At 51.4% G+C, this 20,447-nt stretch overlaps 8 protein-coding genes across 8 annotated transcripts; all 8 read left to right on the forward strand.

Moving 5' to 3' along the window:
- Positions 1-487: 487 nt before the first annotated feature.
- On the forward strand, positions 488-991 carry DQ04_02631000 (eukaryotic initiation factor 5a; the record flags this gene model as incomplete). The annotated part of the gene is made up of 1 exon (XM_009312062.1): positions 488-991. One exon carries the CDS (start codon positions 488-490, stop codon positions 989-991), a length of 504 nt encoding a protein of 167 aa, XP_009310337.1.
- Positions 992-1,630: 639 nt separating this feature from the next.
- On the forward strand, positions 1,631-4,135 carry DQ04_02631010 (putative DNA repair protein; the record flags this gene model as incomplete). The annotated part of the gene is made up of 1 exon (XM_009312063.1): positions 1,631-4,135. One exon carries the CDS (start codon positions 1,631-1,633, stop codon positions 4,133-4,135), a length of 2,505 nt encoding a protein of 834 aa, XP_009310338.1.
- Positions 4,136-4,510: 375 nt separating this feature from the next.
- DQ04_02631020 (protein phosphatase) lies at positions 4,511-5,737 on the forward strand (the record flags this gene model as incomplete). Its single annotated transcript, XM_009312064.1, has 1 exon — positions 4,511-5,737. One exon carries the CDS (start codon positions 4,511-4,513, stop codon positions 5,735-5,737), a length of 1,227 nt encoding a protein of 408 aa, XP_009310339.1.
- Positions 5,738-8,047: 2,310 nt separating this feature from the next.
- DQ04_02631030 (hypothetical protein) lies at positions 8,048-8,800 on the forward strand (the record flags this gene model as incomplete). Its single annotated transcript, XM_009312065.1, has 1 exon — positions 8,048-8,800. One exon carries the CDS (start codon positions 8,048-8,050, stop codon positions 8,798-8,800), a length of 753 nt encoding a protein of 250 aa, XP_009310340.1.
- Positions 8,801-10,422: 1,622 nt separating this feature from the next.
- On the forward strand, positions 10,423-12,312 carry DQ04_02631040 (exportin 1; the record flags this gene model as incomplete). Its single annotated transcript, XM_009312066.1, has 1 exon — positions 10,423-12,312. The coding sequence occupies one exon, from the start codon at positions 10,423-10,425 to the stop codon at positions 12,310-12,312; it is 1,890 nt and encodes a 629-aa protein (XP_009310341.1).
- A 2,531-nt stretch (positions 12,313-14,843) lies between these two features.
- On the forward strand, positions 14,844-16,733 carry DQ04_02631050 (rac serine-threonine kinase; the record flags this gene model as incomplete). Its single annotated transcript, XM_009312067.1, has 1 exon — positions 14,844-16,733. The coding sequence occupies one exon, from the start codon at positions 14,844-14,846 to the stop codon at positions 16,731-16,733; it is 1,890 nt and encodes a 629-aa protein (XP_009310342.1).
- A 498-nt stretch (positions 16,734-17,231) lies between these two features.
- DQ04_02631060 (putative prefoldin) lies at positions 17,232-17,606 on the forward strand (the record flags this gene model as incomplete). The annotated part of the gene is made up of 1 exon (XM_009312068.1): positions 17,232-17,606. One exon carries the CDS (start codon positions 17,232-17,234, stop codon positions 17,604-17,606), a length of 375 nt encoding a protein of 124 aa, XP_009310343.1.
- Positions 17,607-17,953: 347 nt separating this feature from the next.
- On the forward strand, positions 17,954-20,359 carry DQ04_02631070 (putative pumilio-repeat, RNA-binding protein; the record flags this gene model as incomplete). Its single annotated transcript, XM_009312069.1, has 1 exon — positions 17,954-20,359. The coding sequence occupies one exon, from the start codon at positions 17,954-17,956 to the stop codon at positions 20,357-20,359; it is 2,406 nt and encodes an 801-aa protein (XP_009310344.1).
- Between the last annotated feature and the right edge of the window lie 88 nt (positions 20,360-20,447).

A 20,447-nucleotide genomic window follows, 5' to 3' on the forward strand; every position in this document is an offset into this window, starting at 1 on the left:
ATCGGCTCTGTTAAACTTCTTTCTAAGATTTTTTTGGGGTGAAGGAGCCTTCTCCGATACTTTTGTTTTTTATTTAATCGGAAGCTTTTGGGTAGATTCCGGGAAGAAAATTAAATTCACTGTCCCTGACCGCCCCTTCACCTTCGCCACTCATCAGAACCCCATGAGGCGTGAGACCCCAAATTTACCCTTTCACAATTGGGGAGTTGATTCAAAGAAAAAGATTCTGGATTGAGAGCACCCGACTCAGTTAAGCAGGGAGTTAAGAGAGCAAAAGAAATCTTGTGTGAGGCGTTATGATTCTGCTGATTCTGTTACTTATCGGTTTAAAAGAACCGAGACGATAAAGGTGACGACACAGGAAAATTGATTTATGCTATAAATTATTTTTTTCGGTGTTTAATGGCCCTTCGCCAGTAAGCCTTCACTTTTTATTATTATCTGTCTTCTCTTTTTTTTCGCTTAAAGTCTTTTTTTTTTCACAGCCATGTCTGACGACGAGGGTAACTTCGCTCACCAGGAAGGTGGGCAAACGGGATCCTTGACCTATCCCATGCAGGCTGGCGCGCTCAAGAAGGGAAGCTACCTTTGCATTAATGGGCGGCCCTGCAAGGTTATTGACCTTTCTGTGTCAAAGACCGGCAAACACGGACACGCCAAGGTCAGTATTGTTGCCACTGATATCTTCACTGGCAACAAGATGGAGGATCAAGCCCCAACAACACACAATGTGGAGGTTCCGGTTGTGAAGACGGCGACATACAGCGTTCTCGATATCCAAGAAGACCGTGAGGACCCCAGCAAGCCCGCAAACCTTTCCCTTATGGACGATGAAGGTGAGACACGCGATAACCTGAATATGCCCCCTAATGCTGAATTGGCTGCGCAGATCAAGGAGCAGTTTGACGCAGGTAAGGATGTGCTGGTCGTTGTGGTCTCTGCCATGGGAATCGACCAGATTCTCAGCTTCAAGAATGCTGTGGAAAAGTAAGACAGTGCTTTTTTTTATTTGAGTCTGAAAGTGTTTTTACGGCGTGGGCTTGACGTTGTCGTCTATTGCTGTTGGTTAAAATAATTAAACTTTTATTGTTTCATTTTTTCTTGTCCCTCTTCTCTACATGCTTTCTTTGTTGTTAGATTGAATATAAGGTGAGCTTTCTTTTAAATGTCTAATGGTGTCAACAATGCAACATTTACACTCTCTGCGAAAGGTGTTTGGAGACTCGCGAAGCGAGATGATAAGGTCTGGCGATACATTGTTCAACGGGCACCAACAATGAGAGCTCGTTGTCGGAGGTGCTCTCAGTACATCGCGAAAGGAGAACTGAAGTGGGGAATACCCATTCGGCATTCCCATGGGGAGTACGGTTGGATAACGGCATGGCAACACATAGGATGCACACGGGTTTCCGAGTGCGATGACGTGGGTGATGTTGTGTATGGACTTGCGAATCTCTCTCCTGGGGAGCAAAATGAAGTACTGGCTGAAGTGACTTCATCTATATTGCCGACGCATTTACTTCCTCTGGATCCAGATGACTTGGTCAAAAAAGGAACCCTTCGCGAAGGTGTGCCCCCCCTTGAATTACTGCGTCCTCTTCTTCCGTACCAAAGGGAGGGACTAGGTTGGATGGTGGCTCAGGAAAAATCGGATGTGAAGGGGGGAATTTTGGCCGATGAAATGGGAATGGGGAAAACAATTCAAATGATTAGTCTGCTACTGGCTAACCGTCTCGTGGGCCCTACTTTGGTTGTGTGTCCTGTTAGTTCGATGCTTCAGTGGGAAACTGAAATAAAAGAACATGTGGTGCAAGGTGCTTTGTTGGTCGTGGTGGTGGATCGCATTGTTCGTGCGAAAAAAGATGATTTGGAAAGTGCCGATGTTGTTCTCACAACTTACCCTATGCTGGAGCAATCATGGAGAGCTCTGGTGAACAAAACTAAAGCGAAATGCCCTTATTGTGAACAGTTTTTCCTACCACGTCAACTTGTCGTTCACAACCGATACTTTTGTGGACCTCAAGCCAAGAAAACGGCCAAGCAACGAAAACGTGAAAAGGGGGAAAATGGGGAAGTCTTCCCGTCCAACCGCAAGGTTCAGTCGAAGGAAACAATCAAAAAGGGGCTTCGAACTCTGCGTGTTGACGTTGGTGATAACGAGGATGACGACAGCGAAATTAATGGGGATGAAGACACAGGCGGGCGGGGCATTGTTGGACCAATTGGTATGTATCGGGAGCTCATGATAGAGGCTGGACGCAAAGTTAGGAGTCGATGGGCTCCTGCCAAAAATGAAAGTGATAGTAGCGAGAGCATAAGTAGTTCCGACTCAAGTAGTGCAACTTTTAACAGTACGACGTCAGTGGATATCGACGAAAATAAGACGGAGCGTGATGGTGAAGAATCATTTTCTGCTTTTCGGTGTCCTCATTGTGAATTCCAGTTTTTACGATTTCCTTTTTGTCCCAAAACCGGACAGCATCACGTGGTGACAGAAGAAATGAAGCAAATAATTGAGACTGACAATGGTGGTGATGACGTTGACCTTTCTGAGTCTATTTTTCATTCTATTAAATGGAGTCGTATCGTATTGGATGAGGCGCATCGTATTAAAGGGCGAAACACGAGTACCTCTAGAGCAGCCTTTGCTTTGGTGGGTGAGAATCGGTGGTGTCTTACTGGAACCCCTCTGCAAAACCGTGTTGGCGATGTTTACAGTCTCATTCGATTCCTCCGCATGACACCATATGCAAGATATTACTGTGGTACTGAAGGGTGTTCGTGCTCATCGTTTTCGCACCCGTTTTCCGGGACTAACTTGCGGAGGTGTATATTTTGTGGCCATGGACCGGTTCAGCACTACGCTTATTTCAACCGTCACATACTGAACCCTATATTGCGTTATGGATACATAGGAGACGGGCGCCGAGGAATGATGATACTCGCAAATGATGTGCTTTATAAAAGTATGCTGCGCCGTACAAAGGCTGAGAGAGCGAATGATTTACATCTTCCACCACTTACCACGGAGATCGTCAAATTACAGCTAACGGACGAAGAGCGGAACTTTTACGAATCGCTATACAAAAAGAGCACTGCCACGTTTGACAGCTTTGTTGATAAGGGAACCGTTTTGCATAACTACGCGCACATTTTTCAGCTGCTGAGCCGTTTACGACAGGCGCTTGATCATCCGCTGATTGTTGTTGAATCAATGAATATTGGGAAGGTTGTACATCCAAAGGGACTCTGTGGCATTTGCACTGAAGGTAGTGGTGAAAACTCCCTCCCGGTTAGTCCGTGTGGGCATGTTTTTCATCGCATGTGCCTGGCACAGTTTGTGGAGAGTTCTCCAGAGAAGGAATACCATTGTCCTACCTGCTTTGTAACAATTAGCATCGATTTACGCCAGTTGCGGTCGGATTGGGGGGAGGAGGAGGCCATGCCAGTGCTGCCTCCCGAGCTGGAAGATGAAATAATCAACGATGAACAACAGAAAAACTCGGTCGACGATGACAATGGTCGCACAGCTGCTTCGTCTACCACAGGAAAGGATTCTCCCAAGAAACCCAAGCGTATTCAAGGCATCCTTGCCCGAATCAACCCCTCCAAACCTCTCTATGGAACCAAGCTCAATGCTATCACCGAATACATTTGTAACGTCCCAAAAGAAGAAAAAATAATCGTCTTTTCACAGTTTGGGGACATGCTGGACCTTGTTCAGGTATGGTTACAGAGGGCGCTTGTGAAAACGGTGAAGCTTACAGGTTCTCTTATGCTTTCCCAGCGGCAAGCTGTCCTCAGAGCGTTCTTACAGGACCCAAATGTTCGAGTTATTCTCATCTCGCTAAAGGCTGGTGGAGAAGGTCTAAATCTACAGGTTGCCAACCACGTTGTCCTCGCAGACCCCTGGTGGAATCCGGCAGTTGAGATGCAGGCGGCACAACGGGCGCATCGCATTGGACAGACAAAGCCAGTGCATGTAGTTCGGTTTGTTACGGAGAAGTCTGTGGAGGAGCGCATGATGGACTTACAGGCTAAAAAGATGCTTGTCATTGAAGGTACAATTGATGGACAGTTAAATTCGCTTCAAAGCCTTAGTGAAGATGATCTTCAATTCTTATTCACAAGATGATGCAAGAAGAGCATGATGAGGAGAGCAGCGTATTCTTACAAGAGGTGTGTGGGAAGGGAGACATCCTTCACCCCAAATTTCCTAATTGTCGTGTAATTGCTGTTTGTGCGAACGTGCAAGGTAGTAAATGAGTGCGTGAGTGAGTGAGTGGGTAAGTGAGGCAAGAAGGCACAGGGAAGTGAGAGAAAGGTTTCTCAATCAGTATAAGCATCGCCGTGCATTATAATTCTACTTCTCTTTTTCTTCTTGTTTTTAAAGGATTTCTTTTTTGTTGGCTGTGTGACGCACTATAGTGTGAAAGAAAAGCCCAACGAACTCAAAAACTGATCGCAAACAACAAATAAACGCACCACCTGAACGAAGACAACTGAAGGGATGGGTATACCTCTGCCAAAGCCTGTCATGACGCAGCTGCGGGAGCGTTACGGCAATGAAATATTCCGATGTGGCTCTAGCTGCGTCAATGGGTACCGTGAGAGTATGGAAGACGCCCACATCGTCCACCTCCAGCCCACGTGGGGCTTCTTCGGTGTTTTTGACGGCCACGTCAACGATCAGTGCTCGTTGTACCTGGAAACAGCCTGGAAGGAAGCTCTCGAAAAAGAAAAGATACCAATGACAGATGATCGAATGAAAGAACTTGCCCTTGAGATTGATAAAAATTGGATGGACCTAGTCCGGGAAGGTGGCAGTACCGGCACATTTTTTGCCGCTATGAAAAAAGAGGGTATGGTTCACTTGCAAGTTGGCAACGTTGGCGACTCGCGCGTTCTGGTGTGCGTTAACGGCCAGGCAAGAGCCATGACGGAAGATCATAAGCCCAATAATGACGATGAACGGAAGCGAATTGAGGATTGTGGTGGCCGCGTGGAGGGCAACCGCGTGGATGGGAGCCTAGCTGTCAGCCGTGCCTTTGGAGACCGTGACTACAAGAAGAACACCACTGGTAGCCAACTGCAGCAGAAGGTGATCGCGCTCCCAGATGTTACCCATGTGGATGTGACCTGGGGCAGCAAGGACTTCGCTGTGTTGTGCTGCGACGGTGTTTTCGAAGGGCAATTTTCAAATGAAGAGGTGGTGGCATTCATCAAGGAGCAGCTGGAGACGTCGGATGACCTTGCCGTCGTGGCAGGTAAAGTTTGCGAAGAGGCCGTGAATCGTGGTAGCCGCGACAACGTGTCCTGTGTGATTGTGCAGTTCAAGAACGGCAAGGACTACGCGGACGTCCAACACCTCGAGGTAGTCCCAGGGCCATTTAGCCTGCCGCGGAACGGTGTTTTTCGCAGAGTGTACGGCCTCATGGCCCAGAAGGGTGGAAATACGATTCAGGAAGTCATAGAAAAGCGGTATGACTACTTGGCCTCCATGGAGAACAAAGAGCCGTATCAAGAGGAGTGGCAGGGGTTCAAGGACGGCCCGCCGGCAGGCCTGAAAGGAAAGGATCGTACGCAATGGTTCGCTGGTCTGCTCGAACAACACGCCGCAGAGAGCCCCTCAGACTCCCGATCCGAGCAGCTGGAGCGCATCCAGCTACTGCAGCAGCAAGTAGGCGTCCCACTGCCCATTTTGCTCTCTTTGATGACTGGGCAGACACAGGAGTAAGTGCTTGGGTGCTTAAGTGTGTGGTTGACATTAGAGGATAAGGCGGTGAAGGTTTAAAAGGGGCGAAAGACGTATGTCAGAGAAAGAAAAAAAAAGAAAAAAAGACGTCTTCTGATGTGCGGTGAATTCCACGCCCTGTGATGTCATTCTTAGGGTCGTGCTATGAACGCACCATCACCCCAGGCACGCGGCAACCAACAAATAGGGGATTGAACATAACAGACAGGAGGAGACGGGGGGAGAGTAACCAACGTTCCACAGTGGTGACAGATGAACGTGATCAAAGAGACACAACGTAGAGAGAAAGCAACACACCACACGTGGCAAAGGGGGGGAAAAGGGCTTCCGTGTCATGGCGTGATGTCATGCAGGCTTAACCGAAGGATAGTCAAAGGACATGGTCATGAAAGATGGCGACAACATCAACGCGCCAGAGAGCGGAAGGGGGGACATGTGTGTAGGAAGTTATGCTTCGTGTCTCTTCGTCATGTTTCTGCTGAAATGTGTGTGCGTATGTAGCGTCAATTATTCCCGAGTGCTGGTGCGCGGTGCTCTGTGTCTTGTCTTCCCACACTGTTGTTGTAAGGTGCGTGGAGCGGTGTGGGGTGTGTGCTCCACGCCGGGTCATGTGGGAGCATGCTCTCCCCCTGCAAGAGGCCCCGGCAGAAAAAAAAAAGGCGGCACCAGCCCAACAACAACAACAAAGGTGCAGTAAAAAAAGGAAATGCAAGGTAATAGAAAGCGAGCTGATGGAGCGAAGCGAATGAATTTGTGTGATTCTGATGAGGAGACAGAGAATGAGAATGAGGATGAGGATGAGGATGAGACAGGGCTAGCTACGCCACCTTCAATCAGTTTTTTTTTAATGGTGGGAGAGGACAAGCGAGAGGAAGATCGAGGGCGCGCTATGAAGCATCGCGACACCATGATGCACCGAGGTGGTAAGACCGCAGAGCATCAAGGATGAAACGAGGAATAGGGCGATCAAGCCATGAAAGCGGCGAGCAGCAAAGGTAGACAATGTGAAAACACACAGAGGAAGAAAAGAGTCCGCGTCACACCTCTGCCCACACCGGGGAAAACGAGGTAGCATGCACATTGGGCGAAACAGAGCAAAGGGCACCACCATATTTTCCGCTAGTGCCGTTCTCCCATCCACGTGGAAGACGTATGTGTATGTGTGCTGTATTAAGGAAGCCGGGATGTGATAGGCTGTGACGCCATGTATAAACACCGGCTCGTGTTTCTTCTTTTTCTTCGTGCCGCCCGCGACGTGCCGCCTTCACTCAAGACCCCCCTTGTGGATGCAACAGGTGTGGCTCATGCCGAAACTGCAGTGCGTACCGCTGACACTCCCTGCGGACTTGCATGCGTGTGAAAAAGTTCAAAAAGACACTGGGGAATGAAGCGGAAAAAAAGTGAGAAAGAATGGAAAGGAGCAAAAACGTGACATGGACCCTTCATTCTGATTTAGCAATGCAACGTTTGCGTTCGACTTTACGCATATGAAAAGCAGCCGGAAGACAATCAAAGAGGCAAACACACACACACACACACACATCCCCCTTATTCCCGGCGCCGTGAAGTGTGTGGCTCGACAATGTGGAGCGGTGGAGGGAGGTGAAGTTGCACGTCGGCAGCGTGGGGCACTGCTCGTTCTTGTCCCCTGATAAGGAACGGAAAAGACGGAGGGAAGGGAGGTAAAAAAAAAGTAAGAGAGTTCGGAGGCAAAAAAAACAACAACAAAAAACAGCAGACAGAAAATGGAAAAAAAAAGGTATCAAATGACACGAGATACATGTGGGTGAGGTGCTTGGAGTAAGAAGCCCTTGCGCCTGCTCCTTGCGAGGCAAGAGAATAGGAGGGAGATGATTAGAAAAGACCTCCCGAGGGAAAGAGAGACCCTCCTCCCTCCAAAAAAAAGGAACACACGGCATGTGACGGCGGCCTTGAACCTTTTTCTGCTTTTCTTTCTCTTGTCCTTCCATTTATTCTCTCCAGCTCTTGGAGGGGACAGAACGCGGTGGTCTTTCGCTGCTGTCGTTCCCCTCGCGGTTGTATAATGAGATGTCCGTTGAAAGCCATTTGCCCCGATCATTGCATCTCCCTTCCATATAACATCTATATATATTTTTATATATGAGGAGAGACGCAGAGTGAGGGTGACTAGTCTGAGTTTCAAGTCCCAGACTCGCTATGCTCTTTTTTTTTGTTTGCACGTTCATTGTTACTGCATTTTATCCCTCTTCCTACTTCTGGCTCCTATTGTGTGGTGGGTGGCCACCTTGACCAAGGAAAAGGATAAGATAAATGTCGTCGTCTTCCTCGCCAATAGCACCATTGGAATTGCTCTTCTCAACTAAATGTGAAGATGTAAAGCAAAAACAACAACAACAACAGCCGTTTTGTATCGACTTACGCCTTGGCGATGGCGTCGTCTTCCGGTGTCCAGTCACTATGCTGCAAGAAGGATCGAGGACCCTCTCTGAAATGTTGGAGAGTATTGAGAGCGGAGAGACAGGGACACAAATGGTGGAATTGCCCTTTGCGTCAGTGAATTCTGCGACGTTTCACTCTGTAGCGATATACTTGGAACACTTCTATGGTCCAACGGGTGGGAATGTGGTGGGTGACAAGAATGGGGTGCAGGCTACCTCACAGTCTGGCAGGCCGGCCACTCTTTCAAGGCCGATCCAGGTGCGTGAACTCTACCGCCTTGGCGACTGGGAGCATCGCTTTGTCGTCCAGCAACTGCTTCTATGGCCGCAAGATCGATGGGCGTTGTACGAAGAAGGACGGTGGGTGGATGTCAGCGCAACGGAGGCAGCCTCTGCAGCTACGCAATCAATCGATCAATGCAATATTCAGCATCTTCTGGATGTGTTGGAGGCAGCGACGGCTTTGGAGGTGGTGCCATTGAGGGAACTGTGTGCGGCAGTGATCGCCAATCTTTTATTAGACCTCGATGACAAAAACATTCTCAAGTTCATGGAAGTTGAAGAGACGCTTGGCCCCGAGGAAGAGAAGGCCTTGTTGAAGGAGTTTCCGTGGCTCAACTTCTAGCCGGTACGGGATGCACGCATATATACATACAGGTGCGCATCCACGCTCACACACACACGCGCACAACGTTGGGACCGGGGTGGAGGGATGTTTGTGGCGACTGGCCGAATAATTTCACGCCTTTTTTTCTCTGAGATCGGCGCGCCCATCGTGTAGCTGCCGCTTTGGCCCATCTGTGTGGCATCCACTCGTCTCAGCTGCGTGGTCGATGCAGTAGCAGAATAGCGGAATATTCGCTATTCGCGTCCTTCACGTATTGGCGCAGTCACCAGCTCCACACTACTTGCTTTTTTTTGTCATGCTGTGCTCGCGCGTGTGGATTGTTTCCCCATCACTCCGTTGCTGTGGTTTGCTTGCCGCCTTGTTGGGGCCCTAGTCGGGCATGGTCTTTTCACCAGAAAACTCTGATTTGTGGCACTGGTCAAGAATCAAAGAACACAGATCAAATTCCGTCTGCCGCTGCTCAATATAGCGTGAAGTGTGAGGCGTGGCTTTGCCCTTGGCCGTGCGCCACATCAACTTGAGTGGCGGTGGTGCACAGTGAAATGGCTGGGACCTTGTAAATGACGCATTGGTAGCACACAAGAACGTTTTGACAAGTTGGTGGCGCGCGAGACGTCCGATAGTGCATAGATTGGTCTCTTGTGGTGCACTGCTGACGTCTTTTTTTTGTTTTTGTTTTTTCTAGGTGGACACTGCGTTATAGTTGTTTATGCGTTCTCTGTAGAAGCGTGACGTCTTTTTTGGTCTCGTCATGCCCTCATCCTCATGTCGAATTTAGGATTGTTTCGAAGTTGCCGCTGCTTCGCGTAGCGGTGCACCTATTGTTGGATTGGTCCTGCTACACACGCCCGCTTCTCCCGCCAGGTGTGTTTGTGCCAATGTTAAGGTGCGTGAACGACACGCTTTCGATGTCTCTGCATGCTGAGATGCGTTGTCGGAAAGGCGCGGGTTGGGTTTTCTGCAGTGAGCTCTGCGCGTGTACATTCATTTCTGACTGTTGTCTGTGACAACAGATTGCCCGTCAGCGTCAGTGGAGGCACTCACAGCACGTGATGTGGTGGATCACACGAATTTCTCGTTGGAAGGGGTACTTGACTTTTTCTGTTGGTGCTCTATTGTTTGCGTCATGATTTGAAGTGGTGAGAGCCGCGGGCGACATGATATGGGCGCTGAGGGTGTGTCTCAGCGCGGCTGCGGTTGGTGCAGCGTTGTGCGCCAAGAGCACAAGAGCAGTCTTTGTTGTGTGTTGCTTTCGTGCGGTGTGTATACAAGAGATCGCAGTGGCTCTATGCCAGCCTCATTGCTGTGTTCGCGCCTTTGACGGGTGCAGGGGACGAGCGAGGGTGATGCTGAAGCTGAGAGCAGAACAGAGGAAAGGCACCGAAGCGGATTCGCGTGCATCTTCTTGGCATAAGTCATTGGAGCCGCTCTCTCTGATCGATCTGTATGCGTGTGCGGTGCTGGGGGGTACCCATTTGCAAATATGTCCCTTCTTTGTCCACGAAGTAATGAGGTACCGTCATTCTTTGTCCCTTGCTCTTTGTTAGGTGTAAAAGGAAGAGTAGAAAATACACCTGGCAAAGTGTCCATATTACAAAAGGAATTAGGAATAAGGGAACATGAAGGCCAGTTACAAAGCAATCCACGATCTTAGGAGCATCAAGGTGGACCATGCAGTGGCCCGTGTAATGCAGCTGCCGACCTTTGCTGTACTAAAAGAGAGAGAGTGGCGTGCACCATTAGCTTTTGTTTATGAAGGTGACGCATGGCCTACATCTATTTACCCATGGCACCTCTGCGAGGTGAGTTGCAGTTATTTAGATGTGGCAGGGGATGCCACGCAAGTAGCAACACAGTGGTGTCCGCAATTATCATCCGACGAGGAACCACGTGGCATCAACACTCCTAACGAAGACCAAGTGGTGCAACTCTCGCGCTTTGAACTGGTTGGTACGGTGTTCTCCGTTGAGCGCTACCAATTTTTTGGCCGGAACGAATCAGAATTACAGTCCACAGTAGGACCACAGTACGATCGACCAGTTGGCCCGGCTATTGTACGTGTGATCACGAACGAAGGTGGAATGCCAACAGACGAGAAAACCGCGGCTCATCGCTTCGCACAGCTACACGGCGAGCAACTGCGGCACATCTTTTTTCACACCTTTGCCCCGCTGGTTGGCGTCAAAGTGGGTCAACTTGAGAAGAAGTGGATCAGTTGCGTAAGCAATGGCATTTCTATCTGTGACATTGAGAGCGGTGGAGTTTCCTCTGTTGGGCAGAGTAGCCATGACGCGAACGAGGAAGCATGCATGGTGTCGCCTGATGTGCATGTGGGGCTTCCTAACATTAACAGTTTTTCTCGTTCAAATCTTACAGCCGAGGGGGATTGCAATGTAGTAAACGCATTTGCAGTGCCAGCCATTTCTCCTCGGGCGAGAGCAGGAGCGACGTCAACGACGAAAGCGACATTTACAGACCTTCCGTTACGCCGAGACTCTATTCACGCCTTGTTTGATCAGGAAGAGCGGTACCACGTCGACGTTGTCGGTGGCTGGGCGCGTTGGACAGATGGGTGGGATGAAGTTAGTCGCTACGCTGTTGTAAATTCCCTTGACGAAATTATCACTTCTTTGGAGGGTTCGCGCGAAGCAGCACATGTTGCTGTCGCGTACCTAGACGCGTTTCTTTGCATGGCCCAGTCGATGGTCAGGGACCCTACCTATTTCAGTGGGGTTCTTCTTGCCTGCGCAATGCTGAGCTGCAAGCAGGTGGATCGATTTTTTCCGCCCATCAAGTCCTTTCTGCGCTGTCTGCGGCCGGAGTCGCGAATCGCTAAGGAGGAATTCCTTCGCTACGAGATGCATGTGCTCGAAACACTGGACTTTCGCCTGCAGCCCGTCACATCTCTGGAAATTGTGGAGATCTTGCTGCACTTATGCAGTGGCCCACTCATTCAGGAGAATGCGGAGGAGCAGCACCGCCAGCGCGAACAGAGGCGCTGGTGTGACGGGAGGGGAAGTGGAGGTGTGAGCAGAGTGTACGGTGGAGACTGTTTCAACTACATGGAGAACTTGCGGTGGAATGACCTGTGCAAGTTGGCGCGCTTCCTCAATGATCTTATGCTCCGCAGCACCAGAGGGCAGGGGTATCGCCGAACTGTTCTGGGTTTGGCTGTTGTTGCGGTCGCTGCGGAAAAGACGGGCTGGGCGCTACCAGCCCCCTTGGCTGACCTACTAGCTACCTCCGCCCCGACGGAAATTGACGCGAGTGAGAAGGTGGAACTGGACAGCGACAGCTACGAGCTTCTGGTGAGTTTTGCGACCACGTTAAAGTGCCGTGACGAACAGGATGCGGATACTCTCTCAACGGGCTCACTGAGGCCTGTGGTGGAGTTGGTTCGCGAATGCTACTGGGAGTGCACACAGCGCCCTGTGGATGGGGTTCTTCGGCGACGGTACGACATGCATCTCTCTACGGCGGCGGCGGCAGCGGCGGCGGCCGAGGGGTAGCCTGTGAACGCGAAGATGTGAAGGGAAAGGAAATGTAGGGTTAGGGTTTTAATCTAACACATATGATGTGGGTGGGGGAAAGGAACACAAGGGAACAGGGACATGGAAGCAACATAAACAACAGAAAAGAATTAGGGAGATTCCTGGGTGTGGGGGGCTGATGGGGCATTTGTCTGGGGGAGAAGTGACATGTTGTGTGTAGTACATGTCGTGATTCGTTGGAGCCTTCTGGCCATCCCCCTTGAGTGGTCTGGGGGTTTTAGCTCTCTTTTTTGTCGGTGGGCGGGAGGTATAACGAGTCAAAGAGAACGAAGTTGTCTGTTCGCTTGAACGATTATTTATTCCTATTTTTGTCTCCGTCATTGTGTGTCACACACCCTCCTTCATTTCTGACGACTCATTTTCCCCGTCTTGTTCCCATCCATCGCTGACGGTATCTGTGTGTGTGCTTTTTTTTTTTTCTTTTTCTGTCAGCCCCGCGACCCCCTTCGATATTTCCGTACTCCCCCTTTTTTTCTGTGTTTTGGGAATGTTTCACTTGATTCTTTCAAGACGCAACCGCAGTCGAACAGGCATTTGTTTTTTGATTTATTCTTCTCGCCCGTTTTGAAGCGTGTTGTTCTTGAAAGACCTCACCCCTGCCACAAACACGCGAGCACACATGCATGCCCCCTCTCCCTCGCCTCGGTTCATGTGTGCACTCGTCGTGGCTGTCACTGGGGCTGCTGTGTGGGGCGTCGCAGAGGCCGTGGTTTTTGCCATCGCTTTCCTGTTTCCCCTGTCTCTGTGTGTGTTTTGTTTTGAGGGCCCTGATTCTGTTTGTTGTTTATTTACGCCGTTTTTTTTTTTTTCCCTGGTGCCCTCGTGTTGTTGTGGCTTGGTATTCTTTTGTTGATTTGGTACTTTATTCGATGTGTGTTGCTGTTTCAGTCACTTCTCTTCTTTCATCTATGCAATTTGGTGGGGTTGTTACCCCCGCCCCGCCCCGCTCCGCCACCGCGCCTTGTTACTCAACAAGCCGCGGTCTGCGTGTTACCACCACGGACGTCACTCGCTCTCTCTCTCTCTCTTCATGCGTGGGCTTCTCGGTCTCTCCCTCAGTGTACGCGGGCGTTACTGCTGCTGGCGTGGCTCCCGCGCACTGCGGTGTTGCACCGCGCATGCCCCCACACACACATCTGCGAGAACGCACATGCGCTCTTCTGCCGACTGGCGTCTCCTGTTGGTATCGTGATACCTTTGTTTGGTTAACTTCTGCTCCTGTTTCCCCACCGCTACCAGCTACACGGGTGCGGGGGGGGGGCTCATGATGGGCAAAAGCGGTAGCAACCGCGAAGGAGCAACGAGCAAGAGAGAGAAAGAGAAGGAGAGAGGGAGAGATGTACAGACAGCGTGAGAAACAGAAATGAGGCGAAAAAGCCAAGGAAAAACGAGAAAAGCGTATATGGGGGTTGAGGGAGCGCCTGCAGAAGCCCTTTGGCCGAGGGTCCTCCCTGCGACTCGTGTCAGCGAGCGCCGACGGTGAGCCGAAACGAAAAAAAAACGCATCTGAGAGCAAGTAAAGCCAATAATGCTAATGACCTAATGCTAATCCTAGTAAAAAAGCGGCCGAGGCACATACAAACAAAAACAAAAAGGGAGTGAGGAAAAGAGAGAAAAAAAAAGGTAATGGGGAAAAAAGTAAGCGACAAGAAATCGATCACCCGGGAAATAGGTCTGAGACACCGTGGGCTCCTCACAGGTGAGCGAGGAAGGAGCCAATAGCAGCGGTGTGTGTGTGTGTGTGTGTGTATGTGCCGCGGGCAGTCGGTGGCAGCTGAGAGGCGCCCGGTCGCCGCGAAGACAGTAGCGATGAAATGCAAACACCCACAGCACAAGCAAGCAACAGAAAGGTGTACAATGAATAAACCACGATGGGTGTGAAACTGCAATCGAGCGTAAAAAAAAAAAAGAAAGGATCCCTGAAGAATTCGCCCTTTTTTTGAACGAACAAGGAGGAAGTGCTGACCTTTTGAGGGATTTGTGCTTTTCCATTTTTTTTTCGTGCAATTCTTTCTTTCTTTTTTCGCCTGGCTTGTCCTTCACGGCTCAATACCCATTGCATGCGTATGTATGTGCGTGCGTGCCTCTCAGAGGGATGGGGAGAGAGGGGGGCGGGGAGACCGTGAGAATATCAGGCAGCGAAAGAAGTGAAAGTGAATTACAATATGGCGTCATGGGTGACAAGGCAGCGAATCAAAAGAAAAAAAAAATCATAGAAATCAAGGGGAACGTGATGTGAAGAGGTGAAAGCAATACCTCCTGATGACCAAGAACACTCCCGTCTGTGTTGGCCTTGACTCATAGCGTTTCCCCCTCTGTCCAATTACGTCAATTCACCGACCGATGCGCCTTCATTTCATCATTTTTTCTTGCTGCTTCTGCCACTTTTCTGGCTTGGCATATGCTTTTGCTATTCTCTTGTCTCTCTTCCCCTCTTATTTTTAGGTTGTGCTGCGTCTCTGGGGGGAAGGCGGGTGTACATCCGCGTGATGCACACAAACCCCTATGTGGCAGTCACGGAGACGCCGGCGGAGAACGCCGTGCCCGTCGCACCGCTCCCGCGCATCAAGAAAGCCAAGAGTCTTCTGCAGGACACGGCGGGGGTTGACAGCACCAACAGAAGCACTGGCAACGGCAACCGGAAGGTCTCAGCAGTAGACACTCTGCCAGTGGCATTGGTGCCCTTAAGTACAGCTGATTGTCCGGTAACAGATGTAATGCCAAATAGCGGCCCTATGTGGACGCTCTCAGTACACTCACAGGATTCAGAAAACGAGCAGCAGCAGCAGCAGCAGCAACGCATCTACCCGCTCAGCGCTTTCGAGGACGTCTACAGACTGCGGAGGCAGCTGGGTCGCGGGAGNACAGATGTAATGCCAAATAGCGGCCCTATGTGGACGCTCTCAGTACACTCACAGGATTCAGAAAACGAGCAGCAGCAGCAGCAGCAGCAGCAGCAGCAGCAACGCATCTACCCGCTCAGCGCTTTCGAGGACGTCTACAGACTGCGGAGGCAGCTGGGTCGCGGGAGTTATAGCGTCGTCTTTGAAGTCGTTGATCGTGCAACAAACGAGCGAAAGGCTGCAAAGTTTGTCATCTGGCGAGAGGGAAAGCACACAAGCCGGAGGGAAAAGGAATGTAGGGAGGGACTTCTTGACGACAATGAAACCGACGGTGATGACAGGGTTGGGGCTGCGGAGTGTGGGAGTATGAGCACGGCCCCACCGGCACTCTCTGAGACACTTGTCAAGGAGATCGCTATCTCCTTCGCTGTGCAGCACCCGAACCTTGTCTCCTCCAGCGACGTGTTCGTGCACGACGTGGAGGGCCTGCAGTGCCGCCTGGAGCAATACGCCCCGCAGGTCACGCTTCTTTCGCCCCCCGGCACGTCACGGCGTAAGAAAAAGGAAGTGACCCGAGTCGCCGCGCCCAAGTCGTGGCGTCACGGTGCTCGCCCCGCTGTGTCCATGTCATCGGTAGTGGTGGACAGCGCTGCAGAGTCGAACCAGGCCGCCGTTGACAGCGTGAGGCGGCAGCTGCAGGAGGGGGTGGTGCAGTGCGTTCTGGTGATGGAGCTGCTGAGTGGCCGCGATCTATTCTCGCTGGTATCGCACCACCCGTTGAAAGAGTCGAGGGCGGCAGGCTATATGCGGGATCTGCTGCTGGCCCTCCAGCATTTACACGACCGCCACATAGTGCACCGCGATGTGAAGGTGGAAAATATGGTGCTTGATCGGAAGAATAGAGCGCGCCTCGTTGACTACGGATTCTGCGAGGAGCTCTCATGCCTCGGTGCGACCACTACGAGTTGCACTAGCAGCACCCAGGAGAAAAAAGATAAGCTTCTCACGCAGTTTTGTGGCTCTCACCACTACGTGGCGCCGGAGGTGATACGGGCAGCCATTCATCTGCACCCCCGCACGAAGCCGAGTGGGTGGAGGGAAGCGGTTGAGGATGTGCGGCTGCCGCCCATCTCCCCGGTGTCGGTCGCGCCGCAGCTGCAGGACCTTACAGTGACAGCGTCCGGCGCACCGCAGGAAGAGAGGCAAGAGAACGGGCGCATATGTGTCGCGGGGTCCGTCCGGAACCTCAGGACACTTCTTGCAGGCAGGCGCGTGGGCTACGGTACATCGGCAGATTTGTGGTCGGCCGGTGTGGTGATGTTCGTGCTCCTGCACTCCGCCTTTCCTTACCATGATGAGCGCCGAAGCAAGCTCCTGAGGTTGATTCTGACGGGCCACCAGCAGACGCAGCCGTTGCCGTCGCTGAGTAAGGAGGCGAAGGATCTTTTGCAGCAGCTGCTGACACACGATGTACGGCTTAGACCAACCGCAGCGCAGGCCTTGGAACACCCCTGGTTCAAGAAGCAGCTTGGCTGACCCGAGCGAAAGCCTGCAGTCCCGCATTCTACTAAAAAAGAAGAATGGGGAAAAATGGGAAGATGCGTTTGCCGCATTAATTGCAGTGAGATCTCTCGCTATCAATACAGCGCAGTTTCCTGCTCCTTTTTTTTTTGTTTTTGTTTTTACCAGCCCATGTGCCAAAGTGCGATGCACGGGTGCGCTGTATTTCCGAGCAAGCAATGTGTGCTACTGAACGGTTGCAATCTCATGCACACACACATACATACATGCATGCATACATGCACACATCGTGCATACACACCGAGAGAGGGAAGGATCGATTGAGAATGAAGCGCGCGTAACTCTCTGTTGTGGTTTCCTCTCTTCTTTTCTTTCCTTTTTTTTTTTTTTTNTTTTTTTTTTTTTGTGCTTGACGCGAGCCGGTAAGAGGGAAAACACAAAAAATAAGGGGGGGGCACATAATCGTCTACCCGGATACACACATACACACAGAAAAGGAAACAGGCGCAAGTTATGTCCCTTCTCAAGGGAAAGGAAGTGGAGGTCGCGCAGGAGGACCAACGCCACATCTGCCTCTTTGCGCGTTTGCACCGGCGACGCAAGGAGCTGGTAGCCGCGATTTCTCGACGCAAGGACGAAATGGTGAAACTCAGCGACGCCGCGGACGAACTGATGATCACCGAAAACGCCATGTACCTCTTCGGCGAAACCTTCATGGAGACCGACAACGACGAGGCGGAGGAGTGGCTGGAGAAGGAGAAGGCGCGACTGCAGGTGGAGCAGGAGGCGGCGGAGGCGGAGCTGAAGGACGTCGAAGTAGCGCTGGGTGAGCTGAAGGCGAACCTGTACGCGTCGCTCGGCAACCAGGTGTACTTGGAGGATGAATAATAATGCGAATAGAGAAAGGGGAAGAAAGAATGAGGAGGAGAGAGAGAGGGGTGCTCTTGAGAGAGGCGCACGTATTTTCTCTGTCTCACTCTCTCTTTTTATCTCCCCCTTGGTATCTTTCTCGCTCATATATATATATATATATATATATATAGGGCAGCGCAGGGATAGGGTACACTGCGGCCCCACCCCCTTGCCTTCCGGGGCCTTGTGCAATAGTGTTGAACTCTTCTCTCATTCTCTCTTTTTTTTTCCGCTATGTGTTTGTGCCTTCTTGTTTCCTTGTCAAGTGAATTCGTGCGTAATCGGAGCATTTGACTCCGTGGAAGGCGTGTAGCATAGCGACGATGGAGCGGCCACCTGGCCCCATGCATGAGGTTATCCGGCGCGTATATGAGGATGTACGCCTTTACTCCAACTACTACGGTGCCATCAAGCTAATCTCGGCGGTGCTTCACCAGACGAGGGATTTCGAGAGCAGTGCAGGACAGAATGATCTGTCAAAGCAGTTGTCTGTCGATCAAGCAGGTGGAGCGTTCGATGTACAAAATGATAGTGTAGTGGTAGGCACCAAGGCAAGTGAACATAGCACTGCCAGCCATGCAGGCGGTCAGCCATATCGCCAGCCATTCAGTCAAACCGTTATGCAGGGCACTGTCTTGCAGGGGGATGTAGATGGTATCAGTAGAGTGAAGGATGCGCGGCCACGTTTGGTTTTAAACCGCACACAGAGGCTTCGCCTACTGCTACTACGTGCCGATGCGTACTCTGCAACGAAGCAACACGAAAAGGCCCTGGAAGATGCCAAAGCCGCTCTTCAATTATCTAACGGCCGGTCAGCCGAGGCCTTTTTTATCACGGGGAGAGAATTGTTGCGTCTCTTCCGCATCGCAGAATCCGTGAGCGCCTTTGAGGAAGCGGAATCGTTGCTTTTGATGTCGATCGCTGACGGCAGCCCGGTGGCAGAGGAAATCACGGACGAAGACTTTTGGGCGCAACGTGGATTTCAAATGAAGGATGTAGAAGAACTGAAGCTCAGCCGTCGTGAAGTAGAGCAGCGAGAGCAGGAAAACGTAGCAGCGGCGTGCAACGGCGCAATTGGTGTGGATGCGTCGCCAAACTCGTCTGATCTGGGGACACCAAAAGGAGACACGCATTACGACAATCCCGACCTTGTCCAGTGGCGACGCCTCGAAAAGGAGGCACGGGCGTTACTCAAGATGCGCACCTCGCGCACGTTACCTGTCAATGTGCTCCAGACAACCCTTGCGCTTCTGGATCGGCGCGTAAATGCGATGCGCAACGGCGTTGTAGCGTGCGTCGAGAACACCACCTCGCGGGCATTCCGTTTGGTAGGGTACTCGTCGCCCGATGCCACGTTTCACGCTGGCATGGAATTCCCATCTACCATTCCCCCTGGTTTCTGTGGCCTCGCGTTGCTACATCCACGTGGTTGGGGTGGATACATTGGATCCGTTTGCTACGAGGTTGCGGAGAAGAGTGTGTGTTGTTGTTTTTGTTTTGAAAGCTCCTTTATGGGTACGCTGAAGTGCGGCGTGCGCTTTGTGTCAGAGCGGCGCAGCGTGGAGTTAAGTAACGCTGTTGCGGATGTCGAGGCCAGCACGTTAAGCAGTGCTGTAAGTGGCAATCCAATAAAGGAGCTCTCTAACTTCAAAATACCGAACCCCAGTCTGTGGCTTCCCACGCATGTTGCCCCACTTTCTTCCGGGCGTAAGTTGAAGGTGTCGGGTGCGACGCGTGGTGGAAGCCGATCGATTGTATTCTCCGTTGCGGAGGTGCTGCCCGTTCGTCTTCGCTCTGTGGAGCTTCTCACTGCATTGGAATTTGCGGGACCCGTGGTGATAAGGAAATTGAGTGCGGTGAGCAGGCGGTACCGCGAGTTGGTCAACAATCTTCCACCACCCTTGTTGTACGGGGCTGGTCGCCGCGCGTATCCGGACTATTGCCTGCGGAGCGACCGTGTGAACTCGCCTTGGATAGTGCATGACAAGGAGCCAGTGAAGTGGAACTGCATTTTTGATGGACGTTCCATCAATAGGGAAAACTTTGTGATGGTGGACTCCACGGACCTGCAGAACAACATTCTGTGGGTTTCAGGCGAAAATAGCGGGTCTGTCGAGGCGATGGTGTACTACGGTGACAGACGTTCCCCCATGGCGCAGATCAAAGGCAGCTGGGTTCCATTCAGCAACACGTTGTACTTATGCACTCCGTCGGGACGCACATTCGCCTCGTGTTTTCTCAACCAAAGCTCGCAACTGGCTTTGGCGTGGTCTGATGCCGGGATCAAGAGCAAGGTGGGTGACGTGCAGTACGTGATGCATCGGAGGGAGCCTTCACGACGCGGCGATGCGAACGGGCGCGGTGGATCCATGTCGTCTTTCACTGCGCAAAACGGAAGCATGGATTTAAACCACACCACACTTGTTCCAACTACAGGTCCAATTGTCACGTCGTGCCCGCTGGTCCCGACGGGAAGGACTAGTCGTGGCTCCACACCTGAGGTGTACGCAGTGTGGCGTCCCCTGCGCACGAGTGGCGGTGCTGTCGCGAGCAGCGAACCGAACCAAACAAATGGAGGCATGGAACTGGTGGCTGAGGTCACAATTCACGTTCCCCAAACACAGACGCTACTGAAAGGTACTACGGTTGGTGAGATCAAGCTGTTTGCAGGAGCCGACGCACTACTAGTTTCACTCATGGCGTACTGTCGATTCCAATGGGAAAACTGAGCAGTTTTAGGGTCAAGCGCGGCTTGTTTCACTTTTCTTTGATTATTTTTGCTTCAGATTGGGAAGTGCGTAGCTTTGTATATATATA

This window comes from Trypanosoma grayi, assembly GCF_000691245.1.
Source record: "Trypanosoma grayi strain ANR4 Tgr_263_V1, whole genome shotgun sequence".
Lineage (NCBI taxonomy): Eukaryota > Euglenozoa > Kinetoplastea > Trypanosomatida > Trypanosomatidae > Trypanosoma > Trypanosoma grayi.